The sequence below is a fragment of the Cygnus olor genome, chromosome 5 (assembly GCF_009769625.2).
Source record: "Cygnus olor isolate bCygOlo1 chromosome 5, bCygOlo1.pri.v2, whole genome shotgun sequence".
In the NCBI taxonomy this organism is placed as follows: domain Eukaryota; kingdom Metazoa; phylum Chordata; class Aves; order Anseriformes; family Anatidae; genus Cygnus; species Cygnus olor.
The window spans coordinates 61,447,971-61,473,037 of NC_049173.1; the positions used below are offsets into that span (position 1 = coordinate 61,447,971).

Genomic DNA, 25,067 nt, shown 5'->3' on the forward strand with positions numbered 1-25,067 from the left:
CTGGCATTACTGCTGCTAAGCAGGCACCGAATGAATGGGGAAGAGAGAAACTGAAGCACTTCAGGACGGGGCAGCTGGCGGTGCCCCCGCACAGCAGTGCAGCAGGGTGTCTTGGTGGCAGCAAGGTGTCTTGGTGGCAGCGGGCCGTACGGGAAGCGTGGCTGGGCCAGTTTTCAGAAGGAAGTTTTCCTCTTGCATTCATGTACAATTTTTTGCTCTTACTTGTGTGGTTTTTGAGAGTGGTGGTTTTTGGAATTGCTGCTCCGTGCTGTACATGGGAGAGATTATATTTATAATAGCTGGTTTTCAAACCTATTTGTAAAAGCTCAGCTGATATCATGCCGTTGTTTGTGCTCAACTTGCTTTTTCTAGCTTTTTCTTTAGAGTCAGGAGAGGCATAAAAACTTCTGCAAAATGATGTGCCCAGCAGCCTGTTTGTTTTTCCAAACGTATCAGGTAGGCTAATAAAAAGTTACTTCTCCAGGCAAACCTTGCTCCGTTTGTGTCATTCTGGCATTTTGATTGGACTTGAGGAATTGCTGCCTTACGCAGTGACCTGTGGTGTCTGAACATTCATCCGTGTGCAAGCGCGTGTTGCGTTTATTGTGCAGAATGGCTTGTCGTTCCTGTGTGGTAGCTGGTGTCAGGTCAGTCACTTGATTGAGCTCTGTGTGTGAGTGTGCAGGGCTAATTAATCAGCATTCCCAACTTCTTGAGGCCCAAGTCCTTGTTCTGCAGTCTTTGATTGTTGTTGCTGTCTTTCCCCTACTGTTTTATTGCTGTGTGAAATGCAGATACCACGTTGCAAAAGTAAAGCCCCCTTTTTTACACCTTGACAAGTACTGGTTAGCAATGAAAACATCACAGTGCTGTTCAAACCCTATGAAAATAGTGTAGTTACATCAACAAGAAACTGAATGTTTCACTGAGATCAGACTTACTTTAAAACTTCAGGTACATTTAGGGTAGGAGAACAAGTTCCCATTCCTCTGTGTCAGACTTTAGAAGTCACCTAGAATAGTGACAAATTTTTGCACCATTTTCCTAACGACTGAGATATTTATTGGAAACTCGTAATAAACCAAGTGAAACTGGTTCGGTTGTTTTCCAAGACTGAGAGACAGAATGTAAATAATGTGTCATGGTTGTGGATGTATTAAATTCCCCTTTTTAATGTTCTCCAGTGTGCTTAGTACAGATAACAAAACACATTTTAAATCCGTCCTATATAATGTTTTGCCAAAAGTAAGCAAGTCTTCATGTGAGGGCACTGTATGCCTTCTTTGCTCCAAGAGTTGTGCAGGTAAGTAATCATTTAATTCTATTTGACATTAGCCATGCACTAGGCTGCTGTGGCTCCTCACGTCTTCCTGCTTGTTAATTGTCTTTTCCCTTCCTGAGGAAGTCATGCACAAAATAAACTTTCATGTCACTTAGCGTTGTACTGTATATCAAAAGAAATCTTGCTTTTGATATTTTTTTGATTTGAACTGTGGTAAAATACTAGAGGAATGCATGCACAGAATTTTATTTCTGTATTCAGTAGCTTAAGTAATGTGGTTTAACATCCCAGCTCCCTGCCTTCCCTCCTGCCTTCCTGTGGTCGAGGGGCTCATGGTATTGTCCTTTATTAGCAGGGGGAAGCTCAATGTGATTTTCCTGACTCCTGTGAAGTGCAGAAATGCAGGCTGATGTTGCTTAGAAAACAATAGGATGCATTGTACATTTAACTGAAAATCGTGAAGGAAATCCTTGTCACTGAGCTGAAGGTCACAGATCTCCTGCATTTTCAAGGAAATTCTTGTCCGGGCTACAGTCGTGCTTCACCTGCAGTCCTGATCCTCATTAGCTGATAGAGGGATTTGCAGCAGTGGCACTAAGTTGTGCTGCCTGCTGGCCGCCTGCCAGTGCAGGGCTGCTGCCTGAGCCGCCAGGTTGCTGCCTCGCTCCAGCCGGCGAGGCACCGCGTGCGCCGGGGGAATGCGGTGCGGGGTCCTGCGCCCAGCCAACGCAGAGCGGCTGCCCTCGCTGCGCTGAGGCAGTTGCGTGTGTGTGGTTTTGTAGTACGTGATGTCATGAGGGTGTTGGCTCGGAGGAATTGCACGACTGAGGAAGCAGTTTGATATGCAGGCAGAATTCTCAAACCTTCGAATGTGCGTTTGGTTTCTTTTTAGTTAGCTTTGGACAAATGTACAGATGGATATGAGCACATGTGTTTTTTTGGTAAGGCATTAACATGTGGAATACAGAAGCAAATTAAGTGGATACAATACCTGAAGGCAATGTCGAGTCAGTCTGGGTTTTCAAACTCTCTTCCTCCACCAGGATATCCATTCTACCAGGTGCCATGCAGGTATGTCACGTTTTACATTTCATTTTTTAATGCTCTGGCATATGGAGCTGTAGCAGATTATCAAGAGATTTGTGCTTCCATTTGTTTGCTGTCTGAAAAAAAAGAAAAGAAAACAGACAAATAAGATGATGAAAAATAAAAATGCATTTTTAAGTGCTTTGTGCTGGACTTTTTAACTAGGATGGCATTTATTTAAAGCCAATATTTTTTATTTCTAAACATACTAAATGTTTTGTGAGTTTTTCTGACTGGGAGAATTAAGTTGTAACCTTGGAGATTTTGAAAGTGAGTTATGTATTCTGATTTCTCAGTCATTTGCTAGGAACTGGGTATCTACGTTGCTGAGAATTAGAAATTACACAGATTTCTAGAAAACATGAATCATTTTAAGTATTTTCATGCAGAATGGTGTAAAGTGAATAAACAGAGTACTTAGCTGTCATTATGCTTTTAAGACAGCAATTCACAAAATATATGCACATGTGGAAAGGTGCTAAATGCCAGTGTTACGATAAAGCTTAACCATGCAGGGTTCTTGCTGCTTTATCTTTTTGATTCAGCAGTCCTGTTTTATGAAAAACCTTTGCTGCCAAGAGTGCTAGAGAACAGCCTTCGAGAGAACGGGTTGGATTCTAACCGTGAAATTGCCGTGCCTGCCGTGGAAGACTGTAATGTTGCATAATAATTAGAGGGAATGTGTTACAATACCTCTTTGGCTGGGAGGTCTCGGGTTTCTGGCACACCTTAATAATGGAATGTGGTCTCTGTTTATTGTGTCTAAATCTGAAGTCCTGCCTCTCATGCTGCAACAATAACAGAGGGAGGGGAAAATCTGAGCCGGAACAGGAGTTTTGTTCTATTACTCATCTTTCTGTAATGCATTTGAAGAGTAGGGTAAGAGAATAAGTTAATTATTAACATGTTCATATGCAGAGACTGTACCTGGCAAATAATCTTTGTAAACTGTAGAATATGTGTGGGTTAGTTTTGTGGCTGGAGTGATAAAGAGTCATTTGTGAGTAGAAACAATAGTAGTTCTGCATATTGTTAATTTAACCACCTTTCTGTGCGTTTCTTGAAATAAAGTCCGGCACTCACTTGCTTGTTTATCTCCTTGTAGCACTACTACGTTGTCCGGTCAAAGGTACCAGTAGGGTTTTATTGAAACCAGAGTTAGCCATTTAAGGTCAACTACAATGATTGCTTGTAGCTGCTGTTCTTTGGCCTAACTATGGAGGATGCTGAAGTCTAGCCTTTCTTCCTTTTTTTTCTTTTTCTTTTCCTTTTCATGTTAATAGGCATGAATAAGCTAGAAACAGGCATTCAGTAAATGGCAGCTGCTGTAAAAGCCTTCTTTTCCAGAAATACGTTAGATGCTCAGTCAAGTACTTGCATTTTCATTCCTGCTCCATAGGATCAAAATGAGCGTAGCCTACCACCCAGCTCCTTGGTTTCCACAGTTACCTTCAGGACAGAAGGAGGGGCTTGGAAGTGAGTTCCGACTCCTCACCTCTCCGTCGTGAAAAGACAGAAATTGAAGCTACTGAACTTTTGGCTTCCTGTTGTTTACCTGCATTTTTGGTTTTTAATTCACTCCTCCCTCTTTCTTACGTGGTTTTTAAATAGTTGTTCTGCATTTCAATGAAGCTTGCGTTTAATAATGTTCAGATAAGATAATTTCTGTGATATGCAACATAGATGATTAAATCCTGTTTTATGTATGTAGAATTGCATGGATTTATTTGTTTTCATCGCTAGGTTATTCCAACCTTGCAAGTTTACTTTTGTTCTGGTACCTACAAAGACAGTTTCTTTACATATCATACAACCATGGCTAACTTGACAGCTCCAGCTATGTCAAATCAGTGTTTCTGCAGTCATTTTAGAGCTTGTGCTCAGGTGCGGAATATTCCTTCAGCACAGTAACACACGGCCCTTTCTGACTGGGGCACAATATGCTTTGCGGAGAGAGGGCTGAATTAGGATTTGTATTCTCTGTTAGTGGTTATATTCTGGTGAGTGAAGTTTTTCCAGTAAAATTAATCAGCGGCTAGACTACTGTTTACCGTCAATGCTTTATGATCAGTCTGGAGCGGGGTCGATTAGTATACGTTATGTGAAGTTTGTACGTTGGTGGAGTCATGTTAATCGGATGTGGCTTGCATCTGGGATGGCAGGAAATTGGCGGTTCCAAAGTCTTCAGCAGAGGTCTGGAGAGGCTCTGTCTTTATGAAACTTTGTCTTTTGTGTAGACAAGCTTCATTTTCTAGAGGTGTTTGGAATTAGTTACGTTTTCTGTTGCACATAAGGAGTAACAGTATTGGTATGATACTTAAGTGGATGTGGTCTGAAGTATTGATGCCTGCCTGTTTTGGAGAAGCATGCAATCAGCATTTTGTTCATGTGTGCTTTTGTAAAGTTTGCGTGTAGCATTGTTCATACTCCATCTTGGAGGTGACCAAGCTGCAGTCGGCCCCCAAGGTCACTCGGTGTGGCTCAGTCTGTGGGCTAGCTCTGAGTTATGGAACTGCGTAATTGAGGTGCTCGTCCAGGTGACTGCGTTCTTGAGCCATATCGTAACTTGCTTTTGATACCTGTGCAGTGCAGAATCGGGATTTCTGAAGAACATTTCCATGTTTAGGAAAAAAAAAAAAAAAAAAAGAATAGCATTTATGTTGAGTTTAACAAATTTCTTCTTGATTCTTTCATGGCATGACATAAGAGAGCTGATCTGGACAGTAGCTATAGAAAATATTCTGTGTGACTGAAAAAATTCCGCAAGTAACTGATCTTTCTTTATAGATTTTCTGTTTAATATAGAAATATTACAAAGAAAATATTACCATCTACGATTCCTGTAGCTTAAGAAAAGTAGCAGCAAGTGTAATGTTAGTATTGGTGGTTAAACTTTAAACGTTCCCCAGGGCACAGCGCAAAACATAGGGGGTGCAGCATATGGCCTGCTTGTGGCAGCTGGGGTGGCACTGGATGGGCAGCTTGCATTTTTGCAGCTGCTTGTTGTTGTAATGCTAGTTTTGTGTCATATTTCATATAGGACAGCACTGAGCCTATTCAAAAAATAGTCTTTGAAAATATGGTTATCGCTCTTCGATTTTACATAAAGCTTAATCGGTAGAGATTAAGAACAAAGTTCTCTCTGGAAGGACTTGCAAAGACTATGCTCGTGTCTTTCTCCCGGTTACCCAGGCAAGGCAAGAGGCATTTGCTGTAAGAACATTTGCTATTTCTCATTTCTCTAAGCTGCCAGAAGATATCCTTGGTGGTAGCCTTATGAGGTTTTCCTTTGGCAAAGAGAAAAGGAAGAGATCTAGTGTCCTAGCCATGTTTGCCAAGAGAATCCCCTGCAAAATGATCATGATTTTTGTGTTGGCCTCAAAAAAGGCGCATCAAAAATAATTTTGAGTAGAGAAGGTGTTTTTTTTGAGTAGGAGGAGTTACATAGCTGTCCTCATGCGGAGAAGTGAGCTAATGCAAACGCAACCCTGTCTCGGCGGTGGAGCAAACGCTGCTGTTGCTGGAAGGTAGCTGGAGCTGGGCTGGAGGACTGATGCTCTTAGCAAAGTTCCTCTTCAGACAGAATCTTCTTGTTTCTGACACAAATGCATAGAGGTCAAGACATGTTTGTTCTGCATCACATGGAGAGCTTACTGTTTTCAGTAGCTACATGCAAAGCAGCAAAACATTTTTGAGGGTTTGTTAGGTCTGGCATAGTCCTTTGGCCTAACCAATATCAGAGCCTTCTGCAGCCCTTTGTAATGCTGGAATTTTGTCTTCTAGGGAACGTGCTGGAAACCCTATTCACAGGAACAGGGTGCTGTTCCTATCAAGACTTCCTTGAGTTACACGTGCTGTTATACTGAATAAATAAATCAGTAAAAGATAGCTGTTCAGTGGGGAGAAGGAAAATTTGAAATTTTGTGACTTGAAGATGAGTCAATTGCATCTGTGCATTGATTCAAAATGCAGTGTTGCAGGTCCCAGCCAGTCATAGCGATGTCCTAGGTAAGCTGTTGTAATTGAAACTAAGCAACAACCTGACAGCGCTCAACTGTGGAAAGGGAAAGAGATGTTGCTGCATGAATCTGCTGCTTTTTCTTAGAGGAAGAAGCCACTGTCCATTTCAAATGTTGGTATTTAATTAGCATCAAGTCTTTAAATTTAACAGAAGATATTTCTTACTGCTGTATGTTAGATGGAGGTGATCAAGATTTATTCCTCTGTGTTGCTGAGTCTTAGGAGAAAGCCAGTGCTTTTAAAGAAACAAAGCAATTACTGAGCTTCCTTTATAGCATAATCTGAAAAGCTTAGTGGAACTAAAATCTCTAAGAAATAATGAGGTCGGGCAAAGAGCAATCAAGAATAAAGTGAAGGACAAAAATTATATTAAAATATTTGCTTGCTTGGTAGCATGAACCAAGCTCCTGGGTAACTATTTAATGCAACTGTTCTGAATATTTGGAAGTATGCATGCATATGACCAGAATTTACAGTTGCATTTTCTTGGAATAATTAAATCAGTTAAGCAAAACTTCCTGTATTTTTTGTTCTTTGTGCAGAGCCATTCCCTTTCCCTGTAGGAGGAATAGGAGTTGAAAGGGGAGGGCAAAGTTATTGACAAAATAAATGCAAGAACATGGTGTGCTACATTCCAGCTGGCTGTAGAAGCTGTTTCCCCATAGAATTTGATTTTATATATGCCTACAGTAACAGTAGCTTTCATACTGGAGAGAGGGAGATGGGTGTCTGCTTTTTGGTTAGATAATCCTTTTTCAGGACTTGGAAAGAACTGATGAAGAAAGCTGGTGCTGCTCAAACTAGCTATCTCATTTATGTCAAAAAAGAATAGGTTAAATTCATATTTGAGAGGTAATAATCAAACTACGAAGAAGAAAGTTTTATATATTTTACGCTCTACAATATTTAAAATGCAGGCAGGCTGTTTCTATATTAAAATGGTTTAAATATTATATAGTTGCTTTGCAGGCAAATATAAAGATTGCTTTTAAACAAATCACACCAAACCAAACCAAAAAAAATTTCCAAGGAGCCCCATGATTAGAATGTCAGCAGTTACTTGGGCTTGACAGAACAAACAACGCATTAAAAAGCTTCACGTAATAAAAAGTAACTCATTAAGCAAGATTGAACTTGAAAAAGAGTTTTGCTTGCAGGGAATAAATCTTAAGTACAGGCTGTTCTCTGAGAAGACAAAATAGTAGGAAAACTGTTAAAGACGTGGCAGGTTGCAAGATCACCACCTCTAACTTTTGTCCAGGACATACAAGCACAAAACCGGGAGTAGGAGATGTTGATTAAGGTATGGGCTGCAGTTCCTGTACGACTTTCAAGTGCTTCCTTTGAAAAATACTGCTAGGTAAGAATGTTTTTCTTATAAGATGTCTTTGTTATGGGAAGTCTCTTCTCTCTTCTTATCTCCTGCTCCCCATTTTTTCCCCCTAGTGTATTTTATTCACTTCTTTTAATCTCCCCTCTGCTGTCAGATCTCAATGGGAAATGAAAACCCCCAGCTTCTTGCAAGTGGCCGGTAGGTCAATTATCCCAAATGTGGCTCCCTTGTGATCTACAGGACAGATTTGGAAACTGCAAGGGTCTCGATGCTGTACCAGTGTTGAACTGGGCACTTGCAAGACTGTTTGCAGTGGAAGGCTACTGGTTTCACCTCTGTTGAAGTGTACTGGATACTGCCTTCTGTAGGCATGCATGTCACTTGCTTAACCCACGTTACTTTCTGGCTCCTCAAGTCTCTTTCCACATTCGTAGCATGGCTCCGGTTACACTTGGCGGTAAGGGTGTAATCAGATTAATGCGGTTGCAGATTGCAACAATTCATTATAAATCATTCTGTCAGAAAAGAGGAACTCTGAAGAAAAATGGGAGCATTATAATAATGCTATCTGCTATCCTCCTCAAAAGAAGGCAACAGTGTAAACTGCATATGATTCAACGTAATAGCTCTGATTTTAATTCTTACTCTCCTAATTAATTCTTACTGAAACTTTGAATATTTCTTTGTATTTATTTTGTGATATCTGGTATTTCAGGCTCTTGTGCACAAAACTGTAATGGTAATTCTTCTAATGACATTGATATTTGGCCAGCAGAACCAGTTACAACAAGTTCTGTGTTACTTTTTCTTCTAACAGCTATTTTCTAGTATATCCTTCAGTATAAAAAAAAAATCTAGTGTCAAGAAAATGTCTTGAGATTCTGATGTAATATTTTGTATTTTCATTATTCTGGGGGTTTCAGCGTGAAAAGGCAGTTTCTTTCTTGAAAAAAATTTGAAAATTTCTCTGCTGGTGCAAACATATACCACCTTGTTCTTCTGAACGATACCGGTTGTTCCGAATTCTGTCCAGTTCTTCTCTTCTTTCCATTAACATTTCTATCTCAGCAGTTGACTAATCTACTTACAGAACTGAGCTAAGGAATTACAGTTCTCACTTCAATAGCACGCTTCCCAGGAGTTACACTGTGATTACTTCTCTTAGAGGTGAAACTGCCTGGATACCTCTTGGATCCCTTAGAAAACCTTACAGGGATGTGCCATGAGCTTTTCTGAGATCTACTTGATGTGTTCAGAGGTCCTTATGCAACAAAATGAACATCAAAGAGCCATCCTACAAAGCTGAGAGTTTATGCTCTTAATACGTTGTTTTTGAACATAAATATTGAAACTAACATTGAGCGTGTTTTAGAAAATGAATCCGGAGAGAAATGACTCTTCTTTCCAGTATAAATAAAGGAGACATTGACTTGTAATAAGCATACAATTTAAAAGATGGTCCTTGAAAAGTCCTGGTTCGTGCAGCACTCCAGTTGGTCGTTAGTGAAATGTGAAGTATAGGATTTGGTTGCAATTTGGTTTGGAGTTGAAGCACTGGTGGAAAATTTCTAAGGCATAAATTTGCAAGTTTCTTCTTTGTGCAGATTCAAAGCTTCTTATTAAATCAGAAACGAGGACATTGCAGTAGCTTAAATGTGTTATTTTTAAAATAATTAACCATAGGAACATTTTAACCAATGTAGTGATTTGTGTTTAAATTTTAATAAGTGTCAGCTAATATTTGAATTATAACAAATTGTTAAATACAGATAGTATCTATTCAAATAAGGTGTAGATTATATTTAGTCTCACTTTCTATGCTGTTATTTTGACAGGTATATAATATATGACATTGTTAATCCAGTTTTGTGAGTCCTGCAATTCATTTGGAGGACATTTTCCTGCAGAAAATAAGTGTAAATTTGAGCACTCAATAAATGGATACTTACGCATTCCGTTTTTAGATTTTTTTCAAAAATAGCCTACCGCTTTCTCGTGCGCTGAGGAGAGCCATCTTAAATTAAAGACACTTGAAACAGACGGTCAGTCCTGTTGACATGCAAATGTGCAAATGCCTCTGTGCACTGAACAGAGGGCTGCAATGCAGATAATACCGATGCCGCTAACGTTTTTAAAATTTACATCAGGTTTTTCAGCTCTCAGTGGTTTCATATATTCATAACTTTAGGTAAGGAATAATAATCTGCTGAAGACGTGCCATGGTAGTGGGGAGGATTGTGATGGCTGAGAGTGTAACCTCATGTGGGGAGGTGCCAGGCAGTACATAATCGTGTCCAAGGTTGTTCCTGCTTCCCCAGTACATCTGTCTGAGATATGACTTGCCCCAAGTGAAAAAACAGACTTCTGTCAGAAATTAAGACCCGTGTCGTTTACAGACAGCTCTCTGCATTAGTCCTCTTTCCTTGGAAACTCTTGGGTTCTTTACTATTATGTTTTGCTTGCTGTGACATTCGTGATGTTAGTTGTGTATTCCCTGTGTCTATCACTGTCTTATGGGGTAAATCATCCCTCCTGTTCTCTTTTACGCCCCAAATTCCAACCGTACCCACACATTGCTGCCCCTTCCTTTGCTGAAGTTGTGTCCCTATTTCCGAAGGATTTACAGAGCCTCCTGATAGACTCCTGATCACTGCTGGGTGATTGTAGCTTCTCAGTGCTCTACAGCACTTCCTCCTTACCCTCTTCTCCTTATTCCCATGTAAGTAATCCACATTTTACCTACTGCTTTAAATGCATCACCCATTTCAGAAAATCCGTTTCTTGGCTCCCCTGTTTTACTGCATCAAGTTCAAGCTTGTCTTCCTTGCTTTAAAGACATGTCATTAGCTCTGTCCCTACTCTGGTTTCTTGCCAGGTTACTCCCTCTGTTTAAGTCTATTCAAATGGGGCTGTAGTAGAAATGATTTTTACATTTGTCTGCTGTTGGGTAGGTAAGACTTATAGACTTGAAATATGCCATAGTTTATGGTACTTGTAACTCTCGGTGTGTAAGAGTAATTATTCACTTATTACTGTTCTGTAAAGTTAATTATCTTTTGTCTTTCTCAGCCAGATTTGTTTTTTTACTGATTTCCTTTCCCTCCTCCTCTCCCCTTACAGGTAAAAGCTAGAATGTTTCCCTTTATTTTCTTACAGCCTGTCTGTTCCATTGCTTGAAAAGATGCCTGAAGGAAAATAGAAGACAATGTTAGAGCATTGCCTGTAATTGCGAAGTCTTTTAATTCTGCCTCTGATTTCTGTTGGCATGATGCAAGGAAAGATGGGTTCCAGGTGATGTCAGAGATCTAGAAACATTTTTTCTCAAGGGTTTCTCCATCGCAAGTTGCTCACACTATTGAAAAGAGTCCGTGGGTGTACATGGATTAGAGAAATGAATGTATATTATTTTGCAGGTCAACTGGATTTTAATGAGAATGATGTTCAGATGTGTCGGCTAGGTACCCCTCTGCTTTATCTCTGGCTGGTGTGAGCTGCTGTGTGATGTCTGAAGAGCGGTAACGATTTTGGTGTTGCTTTTGGATGAGGAAAGATGCAGTCAAGTTGTTGTTCAGATTCCGACCACAAAGAAAATCACGTGGAAAGCTTACAAGCAGATTTATTTTCTCCCTTCATTGTGTTACCATAGGTGGATAATAAATCTTGTAAAATGCAGAATATTCAGTACGTGGCCTGTGTCAACTTGTAATCCTAAAATCTTGGTTCACAATTCGGAATTGTTCAAATTGACGAAAAGCAGTCCTGATCTATTAATACCTACTGAGAGTCTTTTGTTTTCCTTCACTGGCAGAATGTTTTTCTTTTATTGATTTATTGCGTCTGTCTGTCAGGTCTGCCTTATTTCCATGCACTGAAAACATTAGACAAATCTGCAGTGGATTTGCTAATGTAAACTTTTATATTGCTATGCACCATGGCCCTTAATTTCACTCCATTGTGCTTTCTCTCTCTGTTTTTTCTGCCCACTGTCACCCCGCTGGGTCATGGTTTGCTGTATTTCAGATGCTAAAAACTCCTAGAGACAAGCCCCTTCTTTTTAAGCACAAGCTGTTCACAAAACCTCAGTTGCTTAAATGTCATAATTTTCCAAGTTTTAAACCCAAATTTTCCTGAAGCCTAAGCTGTTGGATGTTTGCAGGTAGTAAGTTTGGGTAGTTTACATAGGAAGTTTCTTTCAAATCATTGCAGTATGTAGTTTACCAATATTAGCATCCATTAAATTATTCTTGGTATGGCATCCTTCTGTATTCACCTTAAACCTAGGTAGAGCGTGGTTTCTCCAAGTTCACAAGCATATCCCCATAACCTCTGTTTTTTGTATTATGACTGGGAATTTCCAGAAGTTAGAAGCATTACAGATATGTCATAAGTGGCAGCTTTTCTTTGCTACATCAGTCCTGAATGGGCCAGGAACTGCCAAGTGTTTGAAGCAATGCTGTTGCCCTGCTAGTTAGTCCTGTTAAGTGCTGCTATTTTTCTCTTCTTCTTCTTTTTTTTTTTTTTTAAACCAAGGAAGTATAGTTCTAATACATGAATCCATTCTCTGCTGTGTTATTTTTAAACTATTGCATCTTACTGGTTGTTTTTTCCAGTTGTGCATACCCACGTGTTGTTTGTTTTTCTTGACAGTTTATTCAGCTTCTCATTGCATCACACAGAGCGTGTTAAGCCCAGTTTAATATGGAAGTGGAGATCTGTAAGTGTTAGGACATGCCTTGGATCCCAGCCATACATGTTGATATACTTCATAACAACCTGACGAAATATTGGCAGCTTTGACTGGAGCCCAGCTGGCGTCACTGTGTATTGTGCAGGGGTTTGTGATTCGAGTTTAGAAACACAGCTCAGAAGGTTGAGTTAGTTTTCAAAGAAAGCTTCCCCTTTTGGACAGTGTAAAGCTATTAATATACTACTTCCCAGCCTTTCCTTAAAAAAGTACCTGGGACCATGGTGTTAAGATCTGATGCTCTGAATTCTGCACCTGACAGTATCCATCTTTAAAAGTTGGATGTCCAAGCTATGCCCTTAGTACTAAGGCCGTTATTTTTGAAACATCATCATTTGTTTCCAAATAGCATCTGTTGCTTCCTTTCTGCTGTTGATTTATTCTGAATTCAAAGTCATCATGATAGGGCTCAGGTTCATCATTTGCACATCTTGCTGTGTTCTTGTACGGGTAATTCTCACGTATGCAGGATCTGAGGAAGTTTTCTTTTATAAAGAAAGGGCAGAAAGTGAAATAGGAGACACCTTTAAGACTGGGTGTCTTTGCAATCCTTGTATCAGATGTCTGTAAAGCTGCAGCATGGCCTTGAATTAATATTTTCAGAAAATATCCCATGTAATGTACTTGCAGGGCACTGGTGCTTTGCAAAGGTAAAGTATGTTTCAAAGATTGTGTAGTCTTGTTTACTGCCCTTAAGGATCTCTAAGTTGCAGTGCTAGTATATGAAAATACATGGAAGTTTAATCTGACAGTAAATGTCCATGTGGTCATCCGGTCAATCACTAGGAGCTCTCTTACTGAGAGGATCTTCAGGTTAACTCCTTGAGGATTTCTTTTTGTTTGTTTGTTTGTTTTATTTGATTAGTAATGAGAAAAGGATTTTTTTTTAACTACAGTTTATTGCGAATGTATAGGCAAAAAGGACTTTTACAAGAAAAAGAGGGAAACAAATAGTATGTCTGAATAAATGTTTGAGGCAAATAATTTTGTGGTGTAAATAAGTGAAGAATTCTTCCTCTAAATATGAGATATACTAAGTATAGAACACACCTTAAAAATGCGGCATTTTTCTGTTTGCTACTTTGAAAGACCTGGTTATAATTTTAACTTGGAACTTACTTTAATCAAAATTATAACTCATGCTGAAATTTTGCACCCTTTTAAATCGAGTATTTGTAATTTGCTCAAATATACTCTTTGCCTTGTATAACCTATCCCGATGTTTGTGAATTTGGAAGCTCTTATAAAGATCTTTCTGGAATACCAGGTAATGATTGAAATAGTTTCCGTAACCCTTGGGCTAGAAGTAGGTAGCCTGGTTAATATTAATATCACTGGTATCTGGAAGCTGTTGTTTCTGAGACACTACATCTTTTCGGTAGTAAAACTAGTGTTTTGCTTTCTGACACCACAGAAGTTTCGTCTTCTGTACGTAGTACAAATTGCAGCATTTATACGATTGGATGGATTGCCAAACATAAGGGCTTTTGAGTTGAAATCCCTTACTGGCTTATTTTTTTTAGTTTACTATTGGTAGTTGATACTAGCTTCCATCACTTTGTACTTTTATCAGTAAACTTTAAAATTCAAAGAATCTGATATAAAAGTGAGGCAGAGCACAAATAGAATCCACTGTTGCTAATAGATGAGCTGCGTTTCCTGGAGCACAGGAGAGCTGAAGGTTGCAGTAACAAAATCGTTCTTCTTACACCATCTGTGTGTTATGTAGCCAGTATATGATTAAAATGGAAGTCCAGGTGCTGACAATAGCCAGCAAAATGTTTAGAATGATTTAAGCTAATAATTAAGAATTGGTAGGATGGAAGAGTTGGCAGGATGGAATAGTTACTCCTCTATTTCAGATGTGGCTTTCGGGAATGCTTCATTTTCAGTTAGTTAAAAGATATAGTAAAGTTCCAGTTCTCGATGGAACTAAGACCACCAGTTTCTCACCTGGCTTGTGATGCTGCTGGTTAAGCCTTAAACAGGAACAAATTTTAGTATCAACAGGAAAATATAGCTATGAAATATATGTGCATAAATCTCATTGCTTTTATTACCACTCTAATGGCTACTGATAGCTCTAATGGCAGTATCACAATGTGGATTTTTCATCTTGAATTCTGATCTTTATCTGTTACGCTAGAAAATCTTACCCATTGTTGAAGTGAAATGTCCTACATCTAGCAGATTTGGTTTCACATAACACAAGTAACTTGTGCATCTATGTATTTCTTCCTAATAGGGCATGCTATGAGGGATCAGCTGTTAGATAAATAGCAAATTCTGACACTTCTTAAAAAGGCTTGGATTTCTCAAGTGATACTGGCAACTTGTATCACTGGAGGCTTTTGTGGTAAGGATTGATTACATTAATATTTCATAAAACCCTCTATCCAGGTGCTACATGCTAGTGATTTACTGTCCTTACCAGCCCAGTCTGGATTCAAGATACTGATTTAAATAATCCCATTAGTCCCCCAGAGTCATTTGGTCCCTGTAGGAAATTTGATTTAAATCAATGTTCGTGATAAAGACTCTACAGCTTTTGACCATTAACTTCTATAGCATGATGGTTTAAACAGAGTAAATACAGGTTATTAGTGCTATAGATTTTTATTTATATGATTTTCTTTTTAACCAGCATACATGGCAGAGTTTGTGTATGTGTACTGATTTAGAACATTCTTCCTGTAGAAGCCTCTAAATTGCATGGATAAACTTGTGTCACAACTTGCCTTTGTTAAATGTGCATTTCAGGAAGGCAGTTGGCGCTCAGCATTGTTTGGTCATGATTTGGAAAAATATGCAGAAATAAAGGGCTTTGACTCACTACCATTTCTTGCCCTCATAATAATAAGTAATTAAACACTAACTCTACATAGAAGGACATTTTTAGTAGAAAAATAGGTTTGTGTTTTCTGAGAGTAGTCAAGTCTACTCTTTGTCCTTTCTACTGGATTGAGTCCTTTCTACTTCATTAAGTATCCTTTGAGAATACTGGATGACAATAGACATGATGTCCTTGATCAAGAATTTCAGGTGAGTAGAAATCCAATTTGTAGAAATTAAATGCCGAGACTGGAAATTATTAAGTACTATATGTAGCAGCAGTAGACCATTCAGCATGCACTGTGCTTTTTTCCACCTGTGCCTCTTCTTTTAGTGGTTTAGATCACTTCCTGCACAGAAGTTGTTGAGATGCTAGCTCTAGAGAGATTTGAGGCTTCTGAAATACTTCTGAAGTACTTTCCTTCAGTGTGGCATTTTCAGTAAGTTTGGCCAGGCTCATTAAGTATTTGTTGTGTTAATGAAACTGTATTTAATTTGGAGTTTAATTCTTCCAACACTGAGTTTAATGCTTCCTTCCAAAATTTTAAGTTTCCTTTCACCCTTTTTACTTTTTAAAGACCAGTAATTAATTTGTCATTCTCCATGTAATACTGTCTTTTCATTGATATGAAGATCTTCCTTTCTCACTGTGTTGAAAATGTGGTTTTGTTCTCCACATTGAACTTGAAACTTCTCAGTATCAAAGCTTCCCATGTGTTCTCCTTGAATGTTGGTTTTGGAACTTTTTCCCTGGATGACTCTTCTAGGTTGAATGTAGATTTCCTACTCAGGACATCCTGTAATATCAGAATAAGTAACTTTTCTTTATTCCTCTACACATTTGTTCTGTTCCTTTTTTTTTTTTTGTGTGTGTGTGTGTGTTGCAGTTCATCACGATGGCGGTAATCCACACTCAAAGTTTTCATTTAAGCTTCGTGTCCTGGGACATTTGAGATCATTCTCATTTGTTGTGCCTTATTCTTCTCTGAACTTACTTTTGTATTTTATTTGTTCAAGCATGGGATTTAAAATGTCATCTATTCACATATTCTGTAAAGAATCCAATTGTATTATTGATACATACATTCTGTATGAATTTATTTGCATTACCTAAACTTCCATGCCTAGTGGTCCATTTTTTTCTTGTGCCGTAAGCCAGCATCCTTAATATTAAAAGGAAGAAGTTTTTGTTGTTGTGGCTGGGAAATCTAACTGCATTTCCAATTGATTCATATCACTTATTTGTCTACAATAAAATTTCTAAGCAAAGTGATTACTCTGAAATCTATCCAGATACAATTTTTCTGCCATTTTGGATTTTAATGTATATATTCTTCTATTGCATGAGTTTCTGTTTTCACATTTCCCAATATGACATTTGATGGTGGATGAGTATCAAAAGAGGAATGATCTCTTTGCTCAGTGATCTAACCTGATGTTCCAAATGTGCTATAACTAAGGGCAAACTATGAGATTATCAAGCTGTATCCATTTGCCAGCTCGTTGGAGAAAAACATTGCTGTGTGGTTAAACTAAATAACTCCTGTGGTCTGTGTATTGTAGTAGCATCAGGAAGAATTACCACCAAGTGTTCCTCTTTTTATCCCCTCATGCATTTTTATCAGTGAACTGAAAATATTTTCTGATCCCCAGGCTCGTTTCTGCATACTGTGACTAATGAATGGCCTTGCAATGTTTAAGAATCTACAGGATCAGAGACACAATTATTTTTCTCAAAACAGCATGCAGAATAGTATTTAAACAAAACCAAAACCCAGTCACTTAAAAGAACATTGTCTTTATTTTTCTCCAAGACTAAAATCTTGTATGCTGTTGGGAGCAGCTGGAAAAAAGAGATGAGAAACCACTTCTGCAGCTTTGCCTACAGGTTTTTGCAGTAAACTCTCCGGGATGATACTTGGCTAAGTTAGTCCCTGATAAATATCTGAGATTCCCCACTGAGGTGACTTGCAAAACTCGCTCTGCACTTACGTGGAGAGAGTTCCAATGGCCATCTTATAACCCATATTCACAAATGTAGTTGGTAAATAGCAAGCGTTACATATAAATGTGGGAAAAAATATAAAGATGTGTGAGGGAAAACTCGTCTTGTTCTTGAAATCTTAAATTGGTATCTGTACTTCTGTAGAGGAGAACTTTGTCTTACTCAAGGTGTCAGCAGAATGAATGGCAGTAATTAAAATTCCCGTTATCTTCTCCAGGGAAGCAGAGGGGTTTGTTGTCGTCTCAGGGACAGCTGAGCGACAGCTCCGAAGCGAGCAATTGCTGCTGAGAGTTCTAGCATTGATGTTTGTGATCTTTCAGAGGGGATTGCAGGACAAAATGGAATTTCGGTTCTGGGCTTTCAGAGCATCTTTCTTGAACCTAATGTTTTTGTATAAGGAAGTACTGTCTAGATGACTTTGATTCAGAAGCTTCTTTTTAATAACCATGTGAAGTATCATTGCTAGTGGCTGTTTTCTTGGCCTGCTTTCATCAGAAGGACCAAATTCCCTGAAGTGCTACCTGGTACTGTTAGAATTTTCAGTGTCCCACAAGTCCTTTATATTTCTTTTTTTTCCTCTCTAGCACGCTTTCCTTTCACAGCATGGGTATGGAAGCATTTTATCCTAGAAGATGCACCTCCTATGCCTGCATGTACAGTCTGTATATATAATGTTACTGCGTTTTAGTGATTTGTCATGTGTTTCAGGTGGCAAGGTTTAATGGATCCTTTGTCATAGAGTAGTGTTGGATTATAAAAACTTCATTGCATGTACAAATGTTTTATAAATTCATTTTTGTAGGATTTCGCTGGAAAAGTTGCCTTAGGGTTATACTTGCTTTTTGAAGTCTGAAGAGGTTCTGCGAATCCCATTTCTGAATAGTGGGCATTACGCATTTAGTGAGAAAAGCTGTATTCTTGATTTTGCAGTCTCTACATGACTTTTTACCTCTATTAATTCCATGATTTTAAGAATGGCAAGGAAGTAAAATGTGCAAGTTGTAAGGGTGCTTGTAAACTGTGCTTCGTCTTAGGTATTACTGCGCTAACAAGTGCGTTGGTCTCACATATGGAGCAGGAACCTGGTTACATGCACCCCATTTATCTGTATTTCCAACTTCAAATTGGGATTATTTTCTTAAGTTCTGGGAGTTGTTTCAGGAAAAATATTTTAAATATAGCTTTCATTTCAAATGTATAGAATTTAGTGACATCAGGTTAGTTCAAGATCCCTTGAAATAAGAATTACACATGATCATTGTGGTGCATTGCGGTGCCTGGCTGCCTGACTTTGTGGTCTTCTGAACACTGGCAAGCACAAATTAGTTCACAGGAGTTTCTGATATCTCAGTAGCTTATTGATAATAAGATGAATTTCAGGTCTGTTGGATTTTAACTCCTTCATTCTGTCTTGATAGTGCTGCTTGGACTCATGTGTCTACCTCCTGTGTCTGGTCTCAAAATGAAAACCTCAAGTATGTGCACTTGTGCATACACATGCATGCCCATGTGCTCACTCTTTAAAACCGTGTGTATGTCTATATTTATATAACAGTACAAGTAAATATTTATTAAATAATTATTACAAGTAAATATATATTAATTATTTATTAAATATTTATGTAAATATTTTGTTTATTTTTGTTGTTAGTAAAAAGCAGCAGGAAAAGGGAGTAATTTTAATTTTCTTTTTTGACCATGTAAGTTCAGGAAACCTAGTTAGCCATACTTTAAGCAGACTATTAACTGGAACAACTGGAGAGCTAAAGGACTGCTGTGTTTGTAGAGGAGAGGTCTTTGAGAGTATGCTATGGAATTTTCTTCATAACTATGAATTCAGTCAAATTTGGTCAGACTTTTCTTAGTGATTGTGAAGCGTCTTAGATCTGAGCTGTCATTGTACCCCTGGTAAGCCCTGCCAGATTTCTGTTCTGTTTGCCAAGGAATAAGTGAAGTAAGGGTGTTGAAGTACTATTCTGTTTGTGTCTGGTATGTAGCTTCATGAGCTCAGCGATTTAGAGTAAATTCTTACATGAAAAGTGGTGTTTAAAAATGAGGCCCAATACATTAAGAGCGCTGAAGTGTTTTTTCCCTTCATTGCAAGCTGTAAATGTCATTGTTTCCTATGTGTTTTATAAGGAGACTTTCATTTTATAAGGTTATCTCTCTGTTTTGATCATCCTGGGAGAATATTTAAGTATTGATTTTTTAAGATGTCTTTTTGCAAAAATCCTTTACATACAGACAAAAGGAGAGGTAACTCAAACTACAGACATACTAGGTGTTAAAATAAGTGTTGAGTTTTTCTAGTGTGAGAAGTCATTTCTAAACATTTTAATTGAAATAATGTATGGTGCACTGGTTCAGAAAAAATAATGTGTGATGTTAGTCTTCTTGTCTTGGAGAAAGAGAAAAAAAAATGCGTGCAGAAGTTTGTCATTTAAAGAAACAAACGAAAGGAAAGATTTCAAAACAAAGCTCCTTTTAACATGGGGAATGTATGCAGGATGAAGCACACCGGTTTTTTGATCCAATCAGCAGGTGATGCAATCTTTGCTTTTTACATAAAACACCCATATTTCCCATCGGATACTGCTATTACCCCACTTCCTTCATCAGTCCTCTGTAGGAAAACACACTTTTTGCCAGTTAAAATAAATACAAAATACTCGATGGACAAAAGCATACACAAGTCAAGAAAAGTTGGCATCTTCCAAGTTCTGCCATAGTCCGTAGTTTGCTACTTGCATTGTAGTAATTCTTAGTCTGTGATCTGGAAGTCTTATCTACTCTAATTCATGTGTTTGAGGATGTGTAAGTAACTTAAATGGGTTCAGCTGTAATACCTTTTATTCATGCCTTTTAGAAGTACTGGCTGTTGAAGTTTGCTGTAGATTAGAAATTCTACAATGGAAGTCCTGAGATGCTTTAATGCGGTTTTACTTCCGTGGTCATTATGACCCTTCGGCAACAAGGAAAAAAAAAAAGGCATTTCTGACAAAGGTGAAGGAAACAGGCAAGGGAAGGGAAACTGTGCAAGAGCAATGTTATTCCGTCACTCAAGGGACTGCATTCTCTTTATCTTTGTTTGTTTTGGTGCCAGCTTGTTACAGATGCCTGATAGCTTCCTGTGAATGAAGACTGGGGAAAGGTAGTGTAAAATATTCTTTAGAAAGCTGGATATGGATGCATCTTGAACTTCAGCTGGTTTTTGGGAGATAAAATACATCTGTGCAGTCTGTCTGATCCTAATTCAGGATTTCTATAGTGATCACAGTGGTATGACAGACTAGTTGAACTAAAAGTAGTGCAAACGGAAAATCCTGCTTGGAGGTGAATAGTTTACAGAGAAGGGGAGTGGGAGAGCCTGGAGCAATACGTGTGCAGCATTGTTATAATATTTGGAGATACGAGTGTCTGAAGCTTCTCATTTACAAAATAATACTGCAAATGCAGGCTCTCAGAAAATGTAACAGGAAAAGTTTTCTAAAAGTCTATTGTGTTATGGAGGTTGCAATAGAAACAGCATTGTGAAGACTGAATTGAGAATCCCATTTTAATTACTTCCTGAGAAATCTGCTAATTGATACCACTGAGATTTAATTTGTAGAAAAAACTGCTGCTAATGCCCCACATTCAGAGTTCTGAATGTCTTCATTTTAGAAAGCGTTCTCCATTTGGAATCTCACAGGTCAGTTAATTTTTGATTCTTGAATTTAGGAATGTATACTGATCATGATTATTAAAGTTGTGTAATTATACATGCATATAATATACATGATTGTAATATGATTATAATGCAGTTATAATGCTAGTTATTGTGTGAAGAAGAGGACAGGATATTTCTTTGGTGAGCTGGAATAACCTGTACTCCAGCCCCAGGGAACAGCTGGGAGCAGGAGATAACATCTCACTGGTGGAGGATTAGGACACAAGGAAAATCCCCATAGCGCTTACATAACTTTTTTAGTTGCTGGAATTTGGTTGCTTATGGTTTGCCTTAGGAAAAGGCCTGTGACTTGTGCTGTGTGTATTACGTTGTCACTTGCCTATTGAAGGACGTGCAATTTCTTGCCAGTCCAGTCTGCCCCATTTATTTTTGACTGAATGCAAATTGAATGTGATGGATAGAAGTGAAACGTGTGGCCTCCACCTTATCAATAAGCTGCTTGTGGTGCTAGAGCAGTGTAATGCTGTAATTATCTTATGGATTGAGGTAGTTTGTGATCTGCAAGTACTTTTAAAAAAGTATGTAAGATGACAGTAGAAATAATGTATATTTCAGGTATTTCCAGCACCCTTTTTTTGTATTTCTACCAAATACATGGACATGTCAATTCTACAGGCATGTAGTGGGGTTGAGTTGTATAAACTGTCAATGCAGCTTAATGGAAAAACAGTCCTTAAAAAAGTTGGTCATTCCCTTGTATTTACTTATTGGTTGGCTTATTAATGATTTCATGAAAGGATTTCCTGAAGTTTTTCCCTCTTCTGTTGGTAAGCAGTTGGAAGACTGGCTTCTGGCACATATCTTTGATACGTTTCACTTGGCATTAGATGAAGGTTCTGTGCTTCCAAAAATAGTTGGTGTTGCATATCATCTATGTGAATTTTCCTCTCCACTTAAGAATCTGCTCTGAACTGTAGCAAGAAATAACCTTAAAATGGAACTATGATCCTTAGGTTCATGATTCTGTGGGTTGGGTAACGTCACTTGGTTAAAATGCTGTGCCTCTTTTCTTTCTTTTCTTCTTCCTTCAGATAAACTTCCAGGGAAGACTGTTAACAAACATAACGTGATTCTTGGTCCTGCTGTCAAGGCTATTTTTGGTTTCCCCCCCCCATGACTGTTCACTGTACAATGCAGGAGCTGGTCTCACAACAGCAGCGTGTCGGACTGCTCTCCGCTGTGCCGCAGCTCACTTGGTGCAGCTGGGTGGTTGGGGTCTTCTGCCCATGGGGGAATTTGGGGTTCCCTCAGCCGATGGGGAGTACTCGAAGGCTATTACTGATAACAGCTAATAGTAAAATATTTGTATCTAAGTCATGGGAATCCAGTTTCAGTAAAACAGCTCTTTACAATGTCTGCTAAAGAGTAAGTTATCTGCGGTTTCCTAATGGAAGTAGGAGTGTGTGCTGGTGTCTGGATGGATGAAGGCGGATCCCTTTCAGTTTCATCTCAGAAGGTGAGATTGTGAGGCTTTTTTTCCCCCCCTTTCTAATTTTTCTTGACCTTCACTGTAGGGCACGCTGACTAATCAGGAACATTACTGTTCAAACTTCAATCAATTATATTGCTAATTTTCTTTAAACCATATTATTTAAAAGAAAAATATTTAGAGCCGCTGGTTTCTGTCCCTAAAATGTGATTGACTACTTCCAAACAGAACTACGGAACTTTGGTGGTAGGGGTTTTTTCTTTTTATTTTTTCTCACAGTAATTCTCAACTGTCATTTTCTAAAGCATCAATAAAATAGTTTTCATGTCTATTTTCTAGTTCTCAGGCAGATAAAATTTGCATTCATATCAATATAAATATGTGAGAGTGAAGACAGGGAGGTATGTAGGACCAGAAATTCCAAGATGTCAGAAAGGTTGAGTTGCTTTTTCTTAATGTCCTGAGAACACAACAGCTTACTCTGTAACCTGTTCATGTCAAAGGAATGTAAAATATGCACATGGTATTTGCAGAATTGGTGAGCTGTCTGAAAACAGTTCAGTTCAGAGGTATTAAAACTTAAAGTAATGATGTATAATATGTATAACATGCAAGTCCCATAATGCCGGGCATAAAACAGAGATGTTGTCTGCATCACACAAGATGAGAAGAATTAATTATCTTATTTTTCCTAGAGAGAGTCTTGTTATTCAGAAGCAGGGCATTTTCTGTCCTTTTATTCTGACTTGACATTAGTTTGCATTAGAATGTAGTTGTCTTTACAGTGCTGTACTTTGAGATGAATGAATATTGCCACTCATTGCTTTTGGAATTTAATTTACTGTATTAACATGGCTAATTTAGATTCTTAGATTGTTTTAAAGAAGTTGACAGCACCAAGAAGACAGTATGTGATACCACAAAAGCAAACATTCAGAGGCATCTTAGGCTGAACTTGATGTTTTGGTGCAGTTATTTTTAAGTCATATGTGGGTGAATTAAGTTAATAGTGACTGGGAAGTAAGTAATGGAGCAAAAAGATTTTGCTTAAGTAGTATTGGAAGGGTAATCTTCGTGGGTTTAATTTTGGAGACTTGCATACAAAGATGCAAGTTTCAGATGGCATTGTTGCTTGAGTTTTGTAGAACCTCTCTGGCAATTTAATCATGACAAATAACTTTATTAAATTTACTTTATGGTTATTGTAATGCATTAGGCTTTATTGTATTTGTACAGAATTGTATTCTATTGTACAGTGTTTTACCTCACAGCTATGAAACGTACACTAGTAAAAAAAAAAAAAAAAAGCAATAATCTTCTTCCTGCATCCATACACCTAGTACTCAAAATAAAATGAATATCAATAGATAGCCAAAATCCTGCCTTCATAATAAGGAAGGTTTTGTGATGGCTACAAATATTATAAGGAAGAAAATTCCATGCACTGGAAGAGATTTTCTGTCGATCTTTGAACAGTTTAACTTGGAAGACAGCAATGTGGCATGTTCAGCTCGATTCAGCATTTCCAGTCTGACTGACCTCTGAGGTTTGCTTGAATTCTTTGGGAAGGCCGAGGCAGTCCTTTTTGCTGTTGAAAACAATGAATTATTTTGCATTTATGTACTGTGCCCAGAAAGCTGCAAACGAGGTTAAGACTCTAAATTGGTAGGCACTTGTCTGTCTTTTCAGGGTCTTAAATGTTAATAAAACAGTGATTTTACAAAAATAGGATTACTCAAGGTCACACAAGAAATCTGCTTCAGAGCTAAGATCTGAATCCCAGTCTTCCGAATCCTGATGTGGTACTGCCCAAACCATTAACTTCTTTTTTCTGTTATGGATACAGAAAAACTTACTGCACTAGAGATTTTACAAACATAGATACTTCTTTCTCTTTTCTTGTGGCAGAAGCACACTTCTGTGTAAGGACAGACTCTGAAGTCCTGCTCCAGTGTCCAAAATAACTGAAATGCCATCACTCAATGAATTCCAATTGTTTCAACTTTCTAATGCAAAATGAATTTAACCATTAAGCAGAATCACTCTGTGAGTCAGTGATGACTCAAAAACTGCCACTCTGAAGTATTTCTCTTTTCCGTGCTTCTTGCAGATTGATTTTTTAATTTTTGTTTTATTAGTGTTACTAAAGTGTCTAAAGTGAAAAGCAGAGAAACTTAAGTAAGTCTTATGGAGTTAAAGGTAAAAAAAAATATTACAGTGTGGCACACCTTCCAAGAAGGTGGAAATAGCTTTGGTTTCCATTGCAGTAGTGTCCAATATAGTTTTAAAGAAGAGGGGAAGATCCTAAGAGTTACTGAGAAAATTGTTGCAATGTTAGTGTCTGGAGGTGCTTTAGTTGTACACATTTTTCATTATGTAACGTATACAGTAAATCTTCTTTTGAAAATAATCGAAGTGCTAAATTATATACTTCAGCAATTTTTATAATGTGTATTTGCTATAGTTAGTAAGTTAAAATGCAACTGAAACGCTGAAAGCTTGAAAAGGTACTGTGCTGCTTGCAATCCTCTTGATCAAATGTATATGCATATAATATATATGTAATGTTCATTGTGTTGCCTTTTTTTTTTTTTTCTTTTTAAAGC

The 25,067-nt window shown here is 38.1% G+C and overlaps 1 protein-coding gene across 17 annotated transcripts in view; it reads left to right on the plus strand.

The window, feature by feature from the left end:
- The window catches only part of PLEKHA7 (pleckstrin homology domain containing A7), a 151,608-nt gene that overhangs the window by 53,112 nt on the left and 73,429 nt on the right, over window positions 1-25,067 (plus strand). For 2 of the 17 annotated variants that reach the window (XM_040558544.1, XM_040558545.1), the window contains exon 1: window positions 22,161-22,488. The exons of 9 other annotated variants lie outside the window; for them this stretch is intronic. In XM_040558544.1, coding sequence (XP_040414478.1) covers window positions 22,454-22,488 — 35 coding nt within the window. In that variant the 5' untranslated portion in view covers window positions 22,161-22,453. Of the gene's footprint in view, window positions 1-1,947; window positions 2,354-22,160; window positions 22,489-25,067 lie in introns of those variants that run through there. 6 more of the 17 variants (XM_040558538.1, XM_040558531.1, XM_040558547.1 and 3 more) reach the window with 6 other exon arrangements.